A 20651-nucleotide genomic window follows, 5' to 3' on the forward strand; every position below is an offset into this window, starting at 1 on the left:
ACAGTCAATTGTTAATTAGAAGTGAAGTCTAGAGGGAGAAAACACATCCAGTTTAAATTACTGGAGTCTCAATTTCACCTCTAAATTTCACAACTTAAAACTTGAAGTTAACTCTGATTCTTGACAACCTGAACATTTAAACTGTTACATTGATTTAGGTGATGTTATATAGAAACTACATAGTTGTTTAGTAACTTCAGTATTCCTAATTTTGAATTTTGCAGTTTAACTCTTCTGTGGGTCCCCCAAATCACTCTGTATGACTCTTAATGCACCATCAGATTAAACCAAGAAAAAAACTACTAATTTTTTAATATATATATGTATTTATTTTTACACACACACACACACACACTTTTTTATGAGAGAGGGAGAGAGAGAAGGAATTTTTTTTAAAGATTTATTTATTTATTCATGAGAGACAGAGAGATAGAGAGACATAGGCAGAAGGAGAAGCAGGCTCCTTGCAGGGAGCCCGATGTGGGACCCAATCCCAGGACTCCAGGATCATGTGCTGGACCGAAGGCAGACGACGCTCAATCAGTCCTGAGAGAGAAGGAAATCTTAAGCAGGCTCAATACCCAGCAAGGAGCTCCATGCAGAGCTTAATCTCACAAACCTGAGATTATGACCTGAGCTGAAATCAAGAGTCAGACGCCTACCCAACTGAGCCGCCCAAGGGCCCCAAACACTCTAATTTAAATGAAACTGAAACCCAACTCCTTGCATATTCAAGAGGGAGGAGATTGCCTTAAATTACTTTTGAAATTCACTTTGGGAAAAATACTTACTTTTGCTATGAGCCTAAAACTGCTCTAAAAAAACAAAGAATATTCTTTTAAAAATTGGCTTTCATTTAACATCTGTGATAAAGCCTCCAAGTTACAATACCTAGAAAACATAAATACAAAACTGTTTTATGATTCATGTTGACAGCTCAAGAAAAGCATGGCTAACTTATGACAAGTTTTCTATAATGATTTCTATAGTGATTGTTTAATATAAAAACTTTATAAATGTTTCTCTAATTCCCAACACGAGAGTGTAATTATCCTCTTTTCCCCTCAAAACTTCCAATATCCTGAGATAAAAAAGCTCCACATAATTCCAAATCCACCAAAACTACATGTGAAAAAAGTCCTAAGAGCTTAGAGAAAGTAGAGAGATACACTAGTGCATATAAGACACTTTTTCTCCTACAGCATGAGAGTACTTCTTTTACTTCTGAGTCCTCAACAGAGTAGCTGAGTTTAGGGAGACAGACAAATAAACATAAGAGAAAGGACAAGTAACAGAGGTATAAGAGCAGTTCAGATAAAATACCATGGACTTGATGGGATGAGCACTGGGGGTTAGACTATATGTTGTCAAACTGAACTCAATTAAAAAAAAAAAAAAGAAAGAAAAAAAGAAAAAATACTCAAATTCTTAAAAAAAAAAAAAGAGAGAGAGAAAATACCATGGAAATTCAGAGGAAGGGACATTCCTCCCAGCTCTTCAGGAATACAGGAGTGAGACTGTAAGGAACAAATTATTAAAAAAAAAAAAAAAAAAGCAGTGGCATTTGGACTTTCAATGATGGGTAAGATTCAGATGGGGATAAAAGTCTGCAAAAGGAATAGTAGAGGCAGACAGATGGAAATGTGTGACATGCATATGGCAAACAGCAAAACTGGAAATGTAGATTAAAGCCAGATTATGGAAAGTCAAGCTAGAACACTTGAGTTCAGGGAAGTGAATGTGCAGCATTATCCTTTATAAAGTCAACCTGGCATCAGATGTATGGAATAAATTTGAGAATATAGATAAATTAAGGTGTTATTCCAAAGTCTATATGAACAACTGAATTTGGATAGTGATGGTGGGGTAGATAAGGGACAGGTAGAAAAGAGAGGAGGAACCATGAATTACCCTACAGTTTTAAATATGTCATTAGGAAGATTATGGCTCCTTTAATAAAAACTGGTACATTCTAGAGAGGAATGGTTAGTACAAGCTCAGTTTTATTAAGTTTGAGGTGTCTGAATACCTAGCTTGCAATTAAATCTGTAGACCTACTACTCAGGAAAGAGAATAGGACAGAAAGTAAGAGGACAGAAATTAGGTATTAGGATTAACACTTAAAGCCAGAAGAGTCTGATAGTAACCAGAGAAACAGGAGTAGAGTATGACGTGGGGAAGGAAGAGGAAGGAGAATCATAGGTTATAAAGAAAGAAGAAGAAATCAGAGGAGGGGTGCCTGGCAGGCTCAGTCTGTGGAGCATGTAACTCTTAGGGTTGTGAGTTCAAGCCCCAGGTTGCATAGAGATTACTTAAAAATAAAATCTTTAACTTACACTCTAAATGAATATAGTTTGCATATGTCTCAGAATAAAAGCACAGCTATACAAGCATTCACTGGTGACAATATGTTTATTTCTGTTATCCAGTATAACCCTTACAAGCTTCCTGGACTCTCCTAAATTTAACTCTCACTGATATGATCTGTCAATCCCACATAAACCCAAGTGACTATCTGGATGTCAACAGTGCTGTTCATCAAGTATTTCGGGTTCTCTCCCTTTTGTGGCACGAGTTTTTGCGACAAAGTTATTTGTAGCTCTATGATTTGTTCTGGCCAATGAAATGTGAGCAAAACTGTCATATGTAACTTCTGGGAAGAACTTTTAAAAGCCAATGTGCCGGGCGGCCCCAGTGGCGCAGCGGTTTAGTGCTGCCTGCAGCCCGGGGCGTGATCCTAGAGACCCTGGATCGAGTCCCACAACAGGTTCTCTGTATGGTGCCTGCTTCTCCCTCTGCCTGTGTCTCTGCCTCTCTCTCTCTGTCTCTATGAATAAATAAATAAAATCTTAAAAAAAAAAAAAAGCCAATGCACCAACTGCCATCTTTCTTTCTCACATTGCAATGATTTTGGAAATATTAAAATAAATTCTCTATCAACTGGGTCCCTGAGTGGCTCTGATAAGCACAGCCCCTTCCTGTCCAATTGTACCCCTCACTGGTCAAATAGCATTAAGGAAAAACAAATTTTTGTTGTGATAAGCCACTGAGGTTATAGGATTTTGTTATTGTAACACAATCTAACCTTAACATTCTTAAAGTTAGTCAACTAACTATGCTGAGCACGTTCACAAAAAATTTACACTGTCAGTAGGGTACTCAACAATAATTTCTTTTCCACACTCCTAGCTTACTTCTTTACAGCTGTTGTTTTAATTCTTCCCCCTTTTTAAGTATCAAACACTATTACTTTCTCCTTTAAATCTCAGGAAAGAGAATCTTTCCTTTGAAAGAAGGAGCACTAGTATTCAACATACTCCGACATCCTTCTCCATCTCACAACTTATTTTCACTCATTTCCTTAATCTCTTTCAAAGAAAATATCCTTACCCTCTCATTTTCTGCGGTTAAAACCTCCATATGTACTTTTGACTTTATGCTTTCTAAAAGCTATATATATACAGAAATCAGCTCTAACTTCTTCCTCTCCAATTGTTCTTTCTGCTCTATTATTTACCATTCCCCTTAAAAAATGTATTATTCTCTGGGCTGTCAAATTTTTCAGAGGGGTTCTACTTTCTCATTATAAGGAGTTAAGAAGTAACTGAGTAATATTTTTGTTGAAATTAAAACTGTTTTTTCAAAAGTCAGCAATGACTTCTCAGAAACATAAAGTAAAACATAATGTATGGTTCTGTGGAATATCAGTTGTGAGGAGCTATAAACTAAATGTATGTTTAGCCACATGCACAGATTAAAAAAATATAATACATAGGGCACTTGGGGGGCTCAGTTGGTTAAGCATTTGCCTTCGGCTCAGGTCATTATCCCTGGGTCCTGGCATTGAGCCCCATTTCAGGTTCCCTGCTAAGCAGGGAGTCTGCTTCTCCCTCTTCCTCTGCCCACCACCCACCCCTACCACTCACGTATAATCTCTCTCTCTCTCTGAAATAAGTAAATAAATGTTTTTAAAAATACAGTACTCAGTTGTTTAGTAAAAATTAAACTTCCTGGACCAGGAGAATGGCCAAATCTAACACCCCTTCCAAAGGTGGAAAAGTGTGAGTAAAAATCAGTGACAAATGGGAAGAAATAGTAACAAAGGGCAAAGGAATGAATAAATGGGTACAACAAGAGAAATCCAATATTAACAACAGTGCCTCAAGAAAGGATCAGAGCAAGAGATGATATTCTCTTAGCTCAACTGTATTAGACACCTGGAAAGATAAAAGCCTTATGTTTTCCAAGATCACCTATTCTTGGGACTTGACAAGGTTGAATGGAGGCCTGTAAATAAACCAGATGAGTTATTTCTGGAAAACATAAATTTTATCATACAATACAATGATGAGCTGAAACAATTGTTAATGATGAAGTTAATGATTCTAGTAATGTGCCAGACTGACTTCAGGTTAAGTTCACTACCATACTGCAATATAGTATAATACTAGCATTATTGTTCTACCAACTACCTTAGGTACACAAGCCCAATATTAATATTGATGATCAAATGTATTGAGAAATTAAGTCTCCTCAACAACAATGCTGATAGCAAATGGCAAGAAGAAAAAAACGATTTTGTTAACTGTCAGTTAATTTCTATGCTAAACACTTCTGTATAAGTTATCGTAAGGTACAAACTAATAGATCAAGAAGGAAAATGAGTAATCAGTAGAAAATGTAGAACGTAAATCATGACTTTATCAGACAGATTACTTGTTTCTTTAAATATATCCCTACCCCAGAATGGCTCCTCCAAATATTACACATATTCATATTGATAAATGCTCTGTCAATATGAATACTATACTATAGATGCTTAGACAAATATAATCATTTTGTTGTGAGAGACTTGGTAATGGGGCAAGGGGTGGCCTTTGCAGTCAAGGATTAGTCTTGTCTAAAGAAAGATCTGGCCCTTACCTAGCTCCTGAGAGGTAACCTCTAAGTACTTTCAATATCCTGTCTAGTATGAGTATTTTCTGTTTACCTGGGAGCCTTGGGCTATGCCAGATATTCTATGTGTGGGTAACTAGGTGGTTTATTGTGGAGGGCTTGGGCCACACAGTATCAGCTCAACCTGTGGAGGTGCTGGAAACTAAAGTCAGCCACAGGGCAGTCTACTTATAGGACCAACAACTGATGAAAATACTGGACACAAAGGTTGGATAAGCTGCTCTGGTCAGCAATACTATGTGAAGGTTGCCACACAACACTGCTGGAAGTAAGTGCTATCTGTTTAAGAATCCTGAGAAAGAAAACTGGAAGCTCATGCCTTGGTCTCTTCTATGTGTCTTTTCCCACTGCTAATTTTAATCTATATCATTTCATCGTAATAAACTGTTAACAATAAATATAACAGCTTTGTGGAGTTCTGTCCTTCTACCTGACAATGGTTGTGGGACCTCCTAGACAGCATGAGTGAAAATACTAAGAAACAAATTTCAGCAAAACTTTCTAGGACAGGGGTGGCTCACTGATGGAGCATCTGCCTTTGGTTCAGGTTGTGATCCTGGGATCCTGGGATGGATTTCTGCATCCCTGCAGGGAGCCTGCTTCTCCCTCTGCCTGTGTCTCTGCCTCTCATGAATAAATAAATAAAATCTTAAAAAAAATTTTTTTTTCTAGGACAAATGTACAAAGTCTTCAGGAATATACGTATATTCAGGAACTAATATTAAACAGTACATGTTGATGTGTGGAGTGGGAAGAAATGGGAATAGGTATAACATAATATGTTGATCACTGAAAAATATCATCCACCACAGATGTTCTAGTGGAAATATTATTTAACATCCTAGTTCTAAGTAAGATGTTTATCTTCTGTCTTATTCATTCTTTAAGTATGTACTAAGTCCACACACACATGTTCCAGTTGCCATGCTGGTATACTGGAGGAAGAATACAAAATAAAATATCACTTTTCAGGAACTTGTAATAAAAAAGGTTAATCTTTATATACTATTAATATTCTGAACAGCCATTAAAACACTACAGAAAAGTAATCTTTCCCTCTTTTACTTTTAAAGTTTTTTATCCTTCAGTATGCTTTCATTATTTTCATGGACCAGTTTTACCCCCTATCTTGGGGATGAATGCATGCATGATTCAAGTTTACTGAACTAAGAACAGAGCAGCAAATATCTGTGGCCTGTATGTGTCTAAGTCTGCAATAGAGGTCATTTTTAGATCTTACAACTCACTTTACAGAAAACTCTGCAAACATAAAATTCAATCCCAATCTGTGGAGGGCATACAAGGAAAAAAAAAAAAAAGAGTAAATATTAGGACCTTTTCATCATCACCACCCACAGGTTTAAAAACAGGCAAAACACGAAGGCAAAATAACAATATGGATTATAGTTTTATGTATATTTTACAAATTAAAATAAACTATTATTTACCAGTGTTTTCACCTGTTCATCAATGGAAATTCTTCTATTTAATAGTGTACACTAATAATGCTCCAGTAATACATGATACATACATAGTAATATATAAGGTGGAAAGAAACCATCTACTTCCAGTTCAGTTTTGTGACCTAGAGCCATGCGTTAAATAAGGTTTACATAGAATGGGGAGGTTCACATTATACTTCCTTGGGCTACTGGGCTACTTTATTGCACTGTTACTCGGAGGACTAAGGGAAAAAATACTATGGTGAGATGCATTAAAACTACAAAACCTTCAGTGATCAGAATCACTACAGAGTAAAGCTGATAAAGTGAAAATGACAGGGGCGCCTAAGTGGCACAGTCGGTTAAGCGTCTGCCGTCAGCTCAGGTCCCGATCCCGGAATCTGGGGATCCAGTGTCCTATCGGGCTCCCTGTTCAGTGGGGAGTCAGCTTTTCCCTCTGCCCCTCAATCTGCTCATGCTCGCTCTATCATAAAAAAATAAAATCTTAAAAAAAAAAAGGTGAGAATGACAAAAGTCAAACACTAGAACAGAATATACTAGGCAACTGCTGAAGACAGTGATCCCACTTACAGAAAACAATAATAAAAATGAATATTATGATTAATTTAAAATTCCAGTTACCAGTGTCACAGACTGTGCCTAAAGAGATATAACTACTAAATAGAATATGGTATCTTGAATGGAATCCTGGAACAGAAAAAAGACACTAGGTTTATTTTAAACAAAATCTGGGGCCCCCTGGGTGGCTCAATTGGTTAAGCATCTGACTCTTGATTTTGGCTCAGGTCATGATCTCAGGGTTGTGAGATTGAGCCCCACGTTGCACTCTGTGCTGGGCATTGAGCCCACTTAGGAGTCTCTCTCTCCTTGTCCCTCTGCCTCTGTCTCTCCCCTGCTCATTCATGTGCTTGCTCTAAATAAACAACAAACTGAGGATATCTGAATAAAGTATGGCCTTTAGCTAATAATAATGTATAAATAATAATAATGAATAGTAATAATAATATATGAATATTAGCTCATTAATTGTGACAAGTGTATCCTAACATAAGAAACTACTAACAGAAAAAAAAAAAAAAAAAAAAAGAAACTACTAACAGGAGAAACTAGAGAAAGTTGTGTTAGGGAGGGAAGTCTATAGGAACTTCCTCTGCATTTTCTGCTCATATTTTCTGTAAATCTGAACCTCTAAAATAAAAACATTATTAAAAAAAAGTTCCAGGAGCAGTTGAGTAGCACAGTGGGTTGAGCATCTATCTGATTCTTGGTTTCGGCTCCATTGATGGTCTCGAGTCCTAAGATCGAGCCCCATGTTGGGCTCTGTAAGGAATCGGCTTGAGATTCTCTTTCCCTCTGCCCCTTCCCACCTGTGTGTGTGCTCTCTCTCTAAAAATAAATAAATCTTAAAAAAGTTCCAGTTACCTGAGAGTTACCACTTATCTTATATTTTGCTATACTCTAAGTCATGAGCACTTTTGATATTAGTGCCTGGCACACCCTATTCATAAACATCAAGCAAACAGGTGACCAACTATTAAAGAAAAACCTCTAGACTTAGAAAATATTTACACTTAAAAAAAAAAAGAAAACAACTTGACCTTTTATTATGAACATTTGCTATCAAAAATAAAGTAATAAACACATTATTTCTCCACACTTGAATACATATCTTTCATGTAAAAAAAAAAAATCAAGAATGCAAACATATTATTTAAAAAACCTCACCTGACAAATTTTTTCCCAGATCTCATCGCAGCCAGCTTTTTCCTGAAAACTCAGAGCCAGATCATAGTTCTCAGCTTCCGACCAAACAATTAATGTATCCTGTTTAAAAATAAAGATTTTTACATCATCACACAAGAAAAAGCTAGAAAAGAAATAACTACGAAGTATAAATAGAAATCAAGAGGACAAAAAACAGCATAGCAATGACAAAAGCCCTCTGATGAGTGCAATTAATATGTAGTCAATTGACATCAGGTTATTGTATTTTGTTATCCTTCAAAACTTAGTAATATACTGGCAGTGGAACAGTTTGGGTACTAAAATGATAATTTTCTAAAACAAAAAATATTAAAACAGATGAGTAGGCACTGGCTTATGTTACCAACATAACACTGAATGGAAAGTGGAGCCATTCCCGGCCAAAATGTAACGTAGACATTTTAATCCTCTACTCTCTATTCTAAATCTGGAAAAGCCTTCAGAATATGAAGGAATTCAAAACAATGATGACATGAAGATACTCTAGCTCTAAGTACTACAAACAGCACTTATTTCAGCAGCTCAATTTGTAGAAAAATTAAGAACCCTAGGTTTAGTATTTTTCTACAAATGTCATTAATAGTATCCCTACAAAAAGTTAGTTAAGCTTTTAGGAAGTTGTCACCTCTCTACTAAAAACTAAAGTTTGGGTTTAAGTTAAAACATAGACAAGTTTAAACACAAAAATCATTATGCAACACTCAAATGAAATGGCCAACTTTTAAAGGATATGTAATAATGAAAGGTTAATATGGTTAAAACTTTGATTTTCAGAAAATATGCATTTAAGAAAAAAGAAAATATACATGAGTTTATATCCTAATTACTAAGTATATAATCTACGAAATACCTTATAATTAACAATTATTCATCTAATACTTCTATTATGACTTGATATTAAAAAATATAATACTAGGGACACATGGGTGGCCCACTGGTTGAGCATATGTCTTTGGCTCGGGGCATGATCCTGTGGTCCTGGGATCAAGTTCCGCATCAGGGTCCCTGCATGGAGCCTGCTTCTCCCTCTGCCTAGGTCTCTGCCCCTCTCCCTCGGTCTCTCATCAATAAATTAAATTAAAATATATATATATATATATATATATATATATATATATATATATATAATATTAAAAGCGAGCCTCAGATTAACAAAGTCTTCAAAATGAAAACACTTCAATACTCTGGTAGCTCTAATCTGTAAGTGAAAAATAATCCGTCAATTAACCCAGGCCTCAGATAAATACTTACTTGCTGTGTAATCAGGTAAGAAGAACAGCCGGAAAGCGGTGTTCTCCCTTCTGCCTGGCTGTGCTTCTCGGAAGGAAAATTTGCCACCAGGTATTCTAAAATTTTAATTTCCAATCCATACTTAATGCCTTTTAATAATTCTGAATTTGGGGGGAGGGGAAACTTCATGAGTTGTATTTTATCACTGTGCATTATCACTTGTCTAATAGATTAAACTAGAATAAATGCCAGTTTTACCATTATCATGTTCATTTGCCCTTACATTACGGTTTTTAGCCCTTTGTAAGGCACATGTTCATTTTGTTAGGGTTACAGGTCAGTTTACATTGGAAAACATCTATAAATAGTTAGCTGCACATGCAGGCTAAAGTAATTCACAGTAGTTAGGAAACACTTTTTATGGAAGTGTTACTCTTAGAATACCATGTCTATTTTTTTTTTTTACACTTCTGATCATTTATTTGCTTATTAAATATGGGCAAAAGCCAATGTTTTCTTCTGATTTAAATGTACAAGCAGGCTTCTCAAATTTCAATGCTTTATACCATACATTCCATTTTGGAGCACTAATACAACAGGATGAAATCCAGAATCTTTTATCCAGGCATTCAAGGCCTTTTCCAACTTGGTTCCAATCTATCTTCTGAGAGAAAGTCAGATAAAAGCAATGAAGTCTGACTTTAGGTAACTGAGTCCCCTTCTTCACCAACATTTTCTTGACTGTTTCTTCCTATTCTTAACGTAAAGTCTTCTCCCCAAGCCAGTCAAAACCCCAAAGTAAACGGGATTTATATTCAGAACCATTCTTCAATGTAAGGAGGACTGACCTTGGGTGATGGTTAAATATACAGATCCCCATGCTTCTCCCCTGGGTAAAGGTCTGCAGTGAAGACCCCAAATCCTTATTTTTAACAAGGGTCTCAAATAATTCTTTCGATATGTCAAATTTGAAAACATCACGTAAGTATATCTCTCGTTGGCTAACAGAGGATAGGAAACCATCAGAGCAGGCACCTTCCAACTCTATGAAATGTACTCAAAATGGGTGACAAGTCTCATCTTTTCTTCTTCCTCTCTTTGGAAACCTACTATTTCAGTCAAAAAATAACTGTAAGAAGCACTTCTCAAAACTGCTTATTCCAAGGATCACAATAAAAGCTTCTAGGTAAGAGAGCACAAAGCTGGCACAAGAATATTTAAAACAATAAAAAGTGTCAAATGGCAGGGTTTCCGACATCTCTCAAAAGTAAAACTAAATTTTGTAGTAGGGTCTGTCTTCAACTGCTGTGCTCTTTGTGTTGTGTTTTTTTGCTCATTTGTGCATGACACACAATCTTTGGGATATTATTAATACCTGTTTTAAACTAAGAAAAGCTTAGAGTTTTCCTCTACAACTTAACATTTAATCACCACTATGTCCCTATGGAAATCAAATTTAAAATAAGAGTGCAGAGAGGATAGAAAAAGTCAGTTATACTTAGTCTGGTCCTTTAAAAAAATAGGAAAGGTGATTAAATCTAATGCCAGAATGGAAGTCGAGACATGAGCTGGAGAAGCTTGATAATTTAGCTTTTTACTGAATCAGATTTCACAACGTAGTTTTATTATGAGAAATGGTCATTTTCAATCTTAAATATTAATACATTCTTGAGGTGAATACTGTTTAAATCAAAGGTTTTCGATCCAAAATCTAAATGACACCTTAGAATTGTACCTAAAATTTGGTTTTTAACATCTTTTCTGTGGAAAGTCTCCAGTTTTTACATTATACTCACACAAAGGCACCTGTGACACATTTTAAAAAGTCTGCCAAACCAATGGACTATCAGTTTCAGTATTCTTCTCTAGTACATTAACGTGAATAAAATCCACTAATGAAATATTTGAGATCCTTGAGATCCTGCTTGTCAAATTAACCCTATCTCTGCCCTAATAGCTCTGATGGAATTCCATACAAAGATGAAGTTTTTCAAAAGGAATACTCATCTTTTCAAAAAAGGAAAACAAATATCAGCAGATTCGTAGAATTCAACTTGCAGATTCAAAATCAACTTAGAAGTCTGAAAATGAGTGAGATTAACCAGCATATAATGCAATATCTAACTGTCTAGTTGTTCCTAATGGGAGGTTGACCTAAACTTTTTCTGAGACAGATTTTTTAAAATAAAGTATGATATAACATAAAGTCTAAGACCTGAGGATATTGCTAAAAATACTAACATCTTCCTAAAATCAGTAATATATTTGGGTATAATGGGAATAATCCAGACTAGAAATAGGGCCTGAGCACCACTCAATTTCACTGTCTACTATTTCCATGACTCAGCAAAATAATCTGATTTTTCTTTTCTCATTGGAAAAGAGGATTATGATGAGATTATTATAATTATAGGTTTCTTATTCAATTTATGTGTCAGGTACTATGCTAAAGCATTTTTTATACATTAATCCACAAACTATTACATGATATAGGTAGTTTCTTCATTTAGAAAGGTAAGATTCAGAAAAAATTTGCTTAAAAATCACAATAATGAAATAAAAAACTTAAGAGTATTCAACTCTAACCCCATGTCGTTGGCAGCCCTGGTGGCTTAGTGGTTTAGCGTCACCTTCAGCCCCGGGTGTGACCCTGGAGACCCAAGATCAAGTCCCATGTCAGGCTCCTTGCACGGAGCCTGCTTCTCCCTCTGCCTGTGTCTCTGCCTCTCTCTCTCTGTGTCTCTCATGGATAAATAAATAAAATCTTTTAAAAAAACAAAAACAAAAACATAACCCATGTCGCTGCTACTATACCCTATAAAAAATGTGAACTATACTAAAAAGACACATAGTTCTCAACAACTTGCTTCCCAACCTTTCTGCTTCTAGGTATCTGTCTGGACCCCTATTTAAGAACCCTCTCCATCTGATTTCCAAGGATTCCTCTTTAGTCCCACTCTAAATCACCAACCAGAACATACCTCTGGCCGTTACTGCCAAATCTTTCCAATTTAGTAATTCATGTCCTCTACTCATGCTCCTAATCTATAGTTAGAATAGACTATACTCATTTCAAACTCATACTATTATTTTAACTCAGCATTCAAAATTATAGCGAATCTCCTTCTTCTATACTAATTACATTAGACTGTTCCCCACAATGACTCAGTTTTGTAAAACCCCAGGTCCCCAATTTTACTGGAGATAAAAAGAGATTCAATATGACCATTTTCACCTCAATCTTGATCTTGGCATTATGTTCTTCTGGCTAAAACCTAGAATAGTCTCAATCTTTCCCTTCCAGGATATGAACAACCATTTATTGACTGAACCCCCTTTCCTTACCAAAGTTGTTCTCCCTTGGTTTCAAGACAGCATGTTTTCCTAATTCTCTCCTCTTTCCAAATGCTTATTCTTCCTCTTGACTAGATCTTCTTCCTGATTACCAAATACCTAACCCTGCAGCACGTTCTGTCAATTCTATCTTCCATATGTATCTGAAATCCATCCACCTCTTTCCATCTCCACTGACCCTAAACTTATTCAACATTATATCTTGCTTGGATTATGTTGTGATCTCTCAACTACTCTCCCAGTTATTGCTTCTCTCCAATTCTATACACTGATGTTACTAGTTAGGATGTCATTCCTCTGCTGAAAATTTTCATAAGCTTTCAAATGGACTTTAAAAATCTAAAGGGGAGGGGGTAAAAAAAAAAATCTAAACCAGAGATAGTGAACAACCCATAAGCAGCACTGAAGTATTACTGGATGAATGAATAAATGTGGACAATTCAACAAGGCTGTCTTATGCTCTGTTCTCTGTTCTTTTCTCAAATTCCACCTACTCTTTTGAAAGAGGTCCACTCTTACAGCTAAAAATAGAAGTTAATGATTCTCAAATTAGAATCTTCTGCACCAAGTCTTATTCTCTCTAGTCCTAGATGTTCACTACAAGACCTTTTCATTTATTTTATTATCATTTCAGAGCCTAAGTTGGGAGGCGGGGGGGGGGGGGAGGTACAGAAGAGTATACAGTATGCTACCATTAATACCAATAAAAGGGAAAACATATATGTGATTGCATACCTGTTTGTTTAAACATGCATAAAACCTACAGGAAGATATTCAAGAAACTGGTAATACTGGTGGCCTCTAGTAAGGGAAACTAAGAATGGAATCCAGAGTGGGAGTGACTTCACTAAATACTTTGTGAATTTTTACAGAAATGAATATATTATCTATTCAAAATAAAGAAAGAGGGTTTGTTTGTTTTTTGAAATGAATAAGCTGCTAGCCAAATGTAAATGTAAACTTGTTTTCCTCTCAACTTCTCACTTTCTGGAGAGAACCATCATTTTCATGGCCCCAAGACTCAAAACACTACTAGTGACCCTTGATTCCTTCTCTTTCATATTTAATCATTTAGCAAATCTGCCAGCACTTTCTTGTTATTATAATGAAAATCTATTTCTTCTTTACAATTCCATTTACTACTTACAGACTTACATTTTTCTGGATCTGAATTATAGTAAAAGGTCTTGTTAACCTAAAGCTCTTATTTCCCTCTCCGCCTCCAATTGATTATTCATGACATTGCCACGCTTGCTTCCTAAACCCAGTATCACTTTCATCACTTTAGGCCACTACTCGAGAATCTAGAATAGCTCCCTCTTGTTTAGTAAACCAAGCTCACAAATAAGAAACCTCCACCTCCGTTGCAAAGAGACTTAGTAACTTTTATGTCAGGTGTACTATTTCCTTCCCTATCACCATTCCTTCAACAGACACCACCAAGGAGAATGAAATTTTTCTTAATGATTCTAACTCAAATCAATCCCTTCCTTCTTTAATTTTCTACTGTCCAAGTCTGTGGAATAAAACTGCTTTTTATGTATTTTGTGTTGGCACATACCTCCTGTATTATCTCAGTCAAGAAACCTGACCTTTTGTGCCTTAACTGCCTCATCTGTGAAATACTTTCATGGTCTTTCAATAATGACTGGGTTAAAACACTTCACCAGCTATTTTATTAGTTATATAATTGTTTCATTTGTTATGTCTTGTCTCCCAATAAAACTATGATGTCTCCCAATAAAACTTCCTTATACTTCTCTCCTAAACCCAATTAATACAAATTATATTAAATATAAAGGGTATACATTCCTATGACTCTGCTTTTGGTGGTCTAGATCAGTAGGAATGATTCTAAGTAACTTAAAATTTTGACATGTATCAGCCACTATTTCATGTTCCACTGTATAATCATTTTGTTTCCAGTGTGTTTAAACACTTAACAAGTTATTGGCTCCTTTTAAGTATATCTTCTTCCCATTAGCAACTTCAGTACTGCCCATAGTCCTGAAGCAAGAGTGCTGTAAATCGATGATCTATCGATATGGAGTCCTTTGACATTCAACTCAACTCATTCTAACCTATTCTGAGCCCATAATTCAGGACTTGGCTCATTTTAGCACTATAGTATTAAGAAACAATGTTTAGTCGGCTTTGAATTTATTCAATGTATTTTGTAGCAAAATATCCTATAAACTATGAGCATCTCATTCACTCAAGTCTTTTTAAGATTAAAAACCTGCCAATGATCAATATATTTCATATAAACTTTGGAAATGAATTATTTTCTGGACTAATTTGAGTAACTTAATGATATTTTAAAAAGATAACTCTAATGAACACAAAAATATCAATGTGTTTGGAAATCTCAATCTGTATAATCTGGTAAAAAGTGCAAACTGAACAAGATTTTGGCAAAAAAAAAAAAGTATCTCTAAAAAGAAACTAAGTTTAATGTAATCCTCAAATTGCTCTCTGGTTCTACTAGAAAAGTGCATTCAATTCAAACAAAAATAAAGAAAACAGGGACGCCTCAATAGCTCAGTGGTTGAGTACCTCCCCTTCGGCCCAGGGTTTGATCCTGGAGTCTCAGGATAAGTCCCACATCGGGCTCCTTGCATGGAGCCTGCTTCTTTCTCTGCCTATAAAAATCCTGATAGTATATTATTGAAACATCATTAATTACAGGAAACATTCTCCCAATAGTATAAAATTTCAAAAATAAGTACTTTTTTCTTCAGTATGTTTGTTTTCTAGCAGAGTGATATTATTATACAGAAAGACATGTTCCAAAGTTTCTAATGAACCACCATGTATTTTTTTAGACTAAGGTTGGAGGGCTGTTTTATACACAAACCTACACCATTATATGATCTTTCCAACAGTAACAATAGTTAAAGTATCTTATATACAATCTGAGAAGAATCCATATTATAATTAAATTGTAGGGAGTCACATTTAAGAACACAGTTCCTGAGAATTTTATATTTGTGCAGGGGAAGATAAAGATTATAAAACAGTATTTCTTTCCTCACAAAAAAGGAGGCCAACAAAAAATAAAACCAAAGTGGCTACCTGGTAAAATTCCATGCAAAGAGAAAAAAACCATCTGCTTGGCTGACTTAGAAATTAAATTTACTTAAATGTTTAAGATACAGGAAACATTTTTCAAGTGGTCAATACAGGGCAAATGTTTGATTCTCCATCAAAGACATGCAATATTTTCTACGCAGAGGGAAAAAAACTATTAACTGAGTATTGAAAATTTAAATATTTCAAAGAAGTGATTAAAAATGTATTGCATACACAAAACAAATTGTTTAACAGTAAGACTTTTACTAATAACGAGCTGAGCAATGGACATAATTTCATTCCTCCAATTTGAAGTTATTTATTTCTGGGCATTTAAATTTTCATTGATCTTGAAGAATGTAGGTATTGATGATGTAAATACAATCCTAAAATAATTTATCTTTTCCTTCAAAAATCTCTGCAATATTCACTTTACATACCACACACACACATACACACCTGGAAATAATTCAAGTGTCTAACAATAGGTGGTATCAACCAGAAGAATACTATACAGTTAAAAAAATAAACTAAACTAAATCTACATTGTTAACATCAACAAATCTTCAAATTAACTGTTGAGTGGAAAATGAAAGTTCAGAGTACATGTAAGAGCAAGAGATCAACTGTGCAAAGTTTAAAAACATACAAAAGACTATATATTATTTATGGATACATACATAGCAGAAAAGGTATATAAGCACACACAGAAATAATACATCAACTTCAGAATTGTAGTTACCTACAGGAAAGATGGAGAATGGACAGAATGAGACAGGCACAAAGAGGGGTTTAACTCCATCCACAATGTTCAACATTACAAAGATTTGAAACAAATACGGTATAAAGTTAACATTGTTAAATTTGGTGGTGTTACACAGACACACACAGTATTTCCGGCACTTTTCAATTTTGAAATCTTTCATAATAAAAATGAAAACATTCACAGGAGAAGAGGTTGAATCACTGCTGCCATTTCCAGATTAAATAACTGGGGACACTAAAACACAACACAGGTATTCCCCCGCCCCTCCCCCTGCAAAAGACGGTAAATATTAACAGACAACGTTACATGATGCACTTTTATAAAGTATCCACTGATTATATTAAAAATATACAACAATTAAAGAACAGGATTCAAATGCTTCTACTTCAAAAACTCTACCTTTGCTTGAGTCAAAGGATCAAATTTCACACCACAAATAGGCTTTCCTTGCTTTAAAGAGTATCTCTTTGAATTTTCTTTTATGTCATTTCCTTTAAACGTGATTGAGAATAAAAGGTTTAGTGTACAGGGCATAAAAGATACCTGACTATCTGTAGTTAAATAAGATTAATGAATACACTGTATTCTAACATAAAATAACAGTGGCTCAATTCAAAGATAATAAATGACTGCCAGTACAAAAACTTTCACTTTTCAGTTTGAAACTTTTCACCTACAGGGAAATACAGATAATGTGCAACTGTTTACCAAACATGTTTTTTCTTGTCAGGAAAGCTTTCCCATCTTTGTCAGATTAACACTTCCTTGACCACAGATGAAATCTTTCAAATCAAAGATAAACAACTACTTGCCTGTTGTTTCTGATATGCAGTGTTTGGATTTATCTTTGACTCCAAGAGTAGTGATCCTGAAAGATTAAAAAAAAAAAATTGTAAGTTTAACTTTGTAAAATTTTGAATAAAATATCAGAATATGAATTTAAAAAACAAACTTGTGTTCTCTTCCCTTAGCTAGACATGTGAAGTAATCAAATGTATCCTGATTCACATTTTTCTCTCCAGATCTGGGCTTCCTATTTAATTTAGAACACACCATCTTATGCACCCATATGCCCTTAAATGAAAAAAACCCCATATGCCCTTAAATGAAAAAATCCATCTAATATCAACATTCAGACCCAAAATATAAGGAGACTAGATGTCCATTAAAATTTTATTGAGATGAAAATTTTAAGGTCTAAAAGACTACTTGAAGCCAAACTTTTTAACAAAGTTATTTTATTTCATTTCCAGTTTAACAAATAAAACAAATTACAAAGGACCACAACAGGAATCTAAGTACTTAGTTACACAAATTACAGGACTTCATTTATCCTTTTCTCCTTAACAGAACAAAGGACATTTCATATAGAAATAAATGTCCGTAACTATTTGAAAGGGAAAGTGCAAAAGTACAAAATACAAGAATAAATCTGGGATTGTTACCTTTCTATTATCTGCACATAATTGCTCAAATCGAGGCGTTCAGATTACAGTGATAAAGGTTTTAATTATGCTCTACACTTTTAAATCTAAAAATACTTCACACAGGACTCGCACAATAAATTAACGGACACAAGTTTACAATCTGCTCTGGTGTCCTAACTTGTTTAGGTTGTAAAGTAGCCTGGGAGGCAGCCTGGGAGGCATCCAGGCTACAGATATGCTCGTGCGTGCATGTATCGTGGCAACCGTCTGCAATAACCGCAGGAAAAGGTGTCTTTTGGTTTTCCCCAGCACCTGTCCACTAGGGCAAACTCACGGGCTCGTGAGTAAAACTGGGTTTAAAAAAAAAAATTTAAAAAGCCACTCAGAAAGTATAGTTTCACTGAGTTTTTTGAAACAGATGTATAATAGATAAGAAAACAAAAATAAAGGGAGGGGGAGGGTCAGCTCCCTACAACGAGAAGAGAACTACCCCGTCTCTCGTTACTTCCTCCCTTCTCACTCTCCCCTCTTCAGAGGCGAGCCTGGAGAGGAAGGGGTCAAATCCTGAATAGGGACAGGAGGCGGGGGAACAGAATCAACGTCTCACTGAGGGAAAACCCGGACAAAGTAGTTTGTTTTTACCGTACAGAAGTGCAGGCACAAAACCACTGCGCTGTCCCAGATGTGGTAGTAACAGTACCCGGCCCAGGGCCTAAACCACCGGGGCGATGCCCGCACCGGAGGCACCGGAGGCACCGACTGTCCCCTATCCTATGTTCCAATAACCTTACCGTCGGACTCAGCCCGAACCAGCAGCGACATCCCCTTGAGCTCCTCCACATAAGTGGACGAGACATGCCCGGTGCCTCGGTCGTCCCACTGACGGTCTTCGTTGAGGGTATAGACCTTCACTCGCCGCCGCGTATCCGACATGGTGGCTGCTGTCCCCGCCGCCCCAGCCGCCGCCTCCTCGCTCACCTCGTCCGCGCCCCTCACTCTTGAGAGACGGTTGCGGCGGCGGCGGCGGCGGCGGCGGCGGCTCCGGAGAGGCCCGAGTTCACCATGGCTCCCAAGGTTCAGTCGCGGGAAGGGGCAACAAGAGTCACCGAGACCTCTCCGCCCGGAGTCCCGGTTACCTCGCACTTCGCCCCCGCACACACCCACCCTCCCCTCCCTTTGCCCCCCAGAGCTCGCTCGCCCGCCGCCGCCGCCGCCGCCGCCGTAACTACTACAGATCCGCCATCTTGTAACCCGATTCTCTCTGCCTTTCTCTTCCTCCTCCAGCAGGCTCGCACGGGCTGTCCTAGCAGGGGCTACGGCGGCCGACGAGCCCAACGCGCGGCACTTCTGCTTTCCGCACGCGCTTCCCGAGCCGGCAGTGCTCAGTGTTCTCGCGAGGCGGGGTACTGGCCCTAAGTGGGAGGGTCTAAGTGCGACTTCCTCTTCTCTCGGTCCCGCCTGCTGGCGCGGGATCTCGGACGGGTGGTCGGTTCTCGCGAGTTCCTTTCCCCTCTGCTGCCGCGAGACTCTTCCTAGCCCGCGGCGAGAGCGGAGTCTCGGATCTTTCTTTGGGCGGTTGCCGGCTGCGCCTGGGGTGTGACGAGCTGTGTGGGATCCAGCTGTGAGGAAAAAGTAAAGCATACCTGGGAGGTACGCATGGGACTAACCCTGAGCAGAAAGGAAGGAAATGTGCTCGCACTGCTTAAGGGAAGCTAAACCTGTCAGCCTGTGGGAGAAAAATAATTTAACTTTTTTTCTGTGAACTTGTAAGAACTTTGAGCCCTTGAAGCACGGGGACCCGAAGCCCACTAAAGCTGGCTGCGGAGCCTCGCAGAGTCCACCGTCTCCTCAGGAAGTGTCCTGTGGATCTCCAGGCGAGTATGGCGCGGTGCAGAAGTGTGTTGACAAGTTCCTATTTCCCGCCAGAGCCCATCACTCCCTGTTAGGCATCTGGGAGCTGGCCATTGAAAAGCCTACTTTCCACTTCACGGAAGTGCTGTGCTCTCCCCGTGTTTGTACCTCGGAAAATAAGTCTCCAGAGACTCTTAGGGAAGCAGAGGGGACCTGCCTTCCTAACACATCTAAGAGCGTTGTTTTTGATATTTTTGAGTTGCTCTTGCGAACGTTTCTTGCGTTCTCTCTCGGGATGTCTGCGCTGAATTAGCGAAGGGGGAATTCCCTGGGTGCTCACGTCATCAGACCTCACTCTAATTGTCAAACCTTGCCCGGTGCATGCCTTTCGTGCCGGGCAGTCCAGTCCCGGTTCGCTCTTGATAGGCTCCTTTTACTCGCTTTTAAAGACTTTCTCAGCTGCTTCTGTCGTCAGTGCTTTACCGGCAACCCATTAGTCTGAAAGGTGAAAAGCAGAAGCGCTGCACACGTTGACCGTGCAGCGCATCTTGGGGGTTGTAGTCTTATCAGTGGTTTTGTCAAAACGTGCTTTTGTTTTGACCAGATCTTATCTGTGGACACTTTGGGCGATGCGCTAAACACCTGAAACGTCTTACACAGAACAGGCGCCTGATAAAAAACAAATTATAATTTCAAAATCTGGATACATCGCCATGTGTTTTTTAAATCTAAAGAGGACCTCAGAAAATGTACTTAAGTAGTTAGATG

General features: G+C 37.4%; 1 protein-coding gene across 2 annotated transcripts in view; it reads right to left on the minus strand.

Annotated features, from left to right (window-relative positions):
- PPP4R3B (protein phosphatase 4 regulatory subunit 3B) overlaps positions 1-19095 on the minus strand; it is a 62361-nt gene extending 43266 nt beyond the window's left edge. For both annotated transcript variants that reach the window (XM_055328036.1, XM_055328035.1), the window contains exons 1-3: positions 18824-19095; positions 17418-17473; positions 8145-8243 (exon numbers count right to left, since the gene is read on the minus strand). In XM_055328036.1, the coding sequence (XP_055184011.1) occupies positions 8145-8243; positions 17418-17473; positions 18824-18965 (297 nt within the window). In that variant the 5' untranslated portion in view covers positions 18966-19095. The remainder of the gene's footprint in view (positions 1-8144; positions 8244-17417; positions 17474-18823) is intronic.
- Positions 19096-20651: the final 1556 nt, after the last annotated feature.

The sequence above is a fragment of the Nyctereutes procyonoides genome, unplaced genomic scaffold, assembly GCF_905146905.1.
Source record: "Nyctereutes procyonoides isolate TBG_1078 unplaced genomic scaffold, NYPRO_anot_genome, whole genome shotgun sequence".
NCBI lineage: Eukaryota > Metazoa > Chordata > Mammalia > Carnivora > Canidae > Nyctereutes > Nyctereutes procyonoides.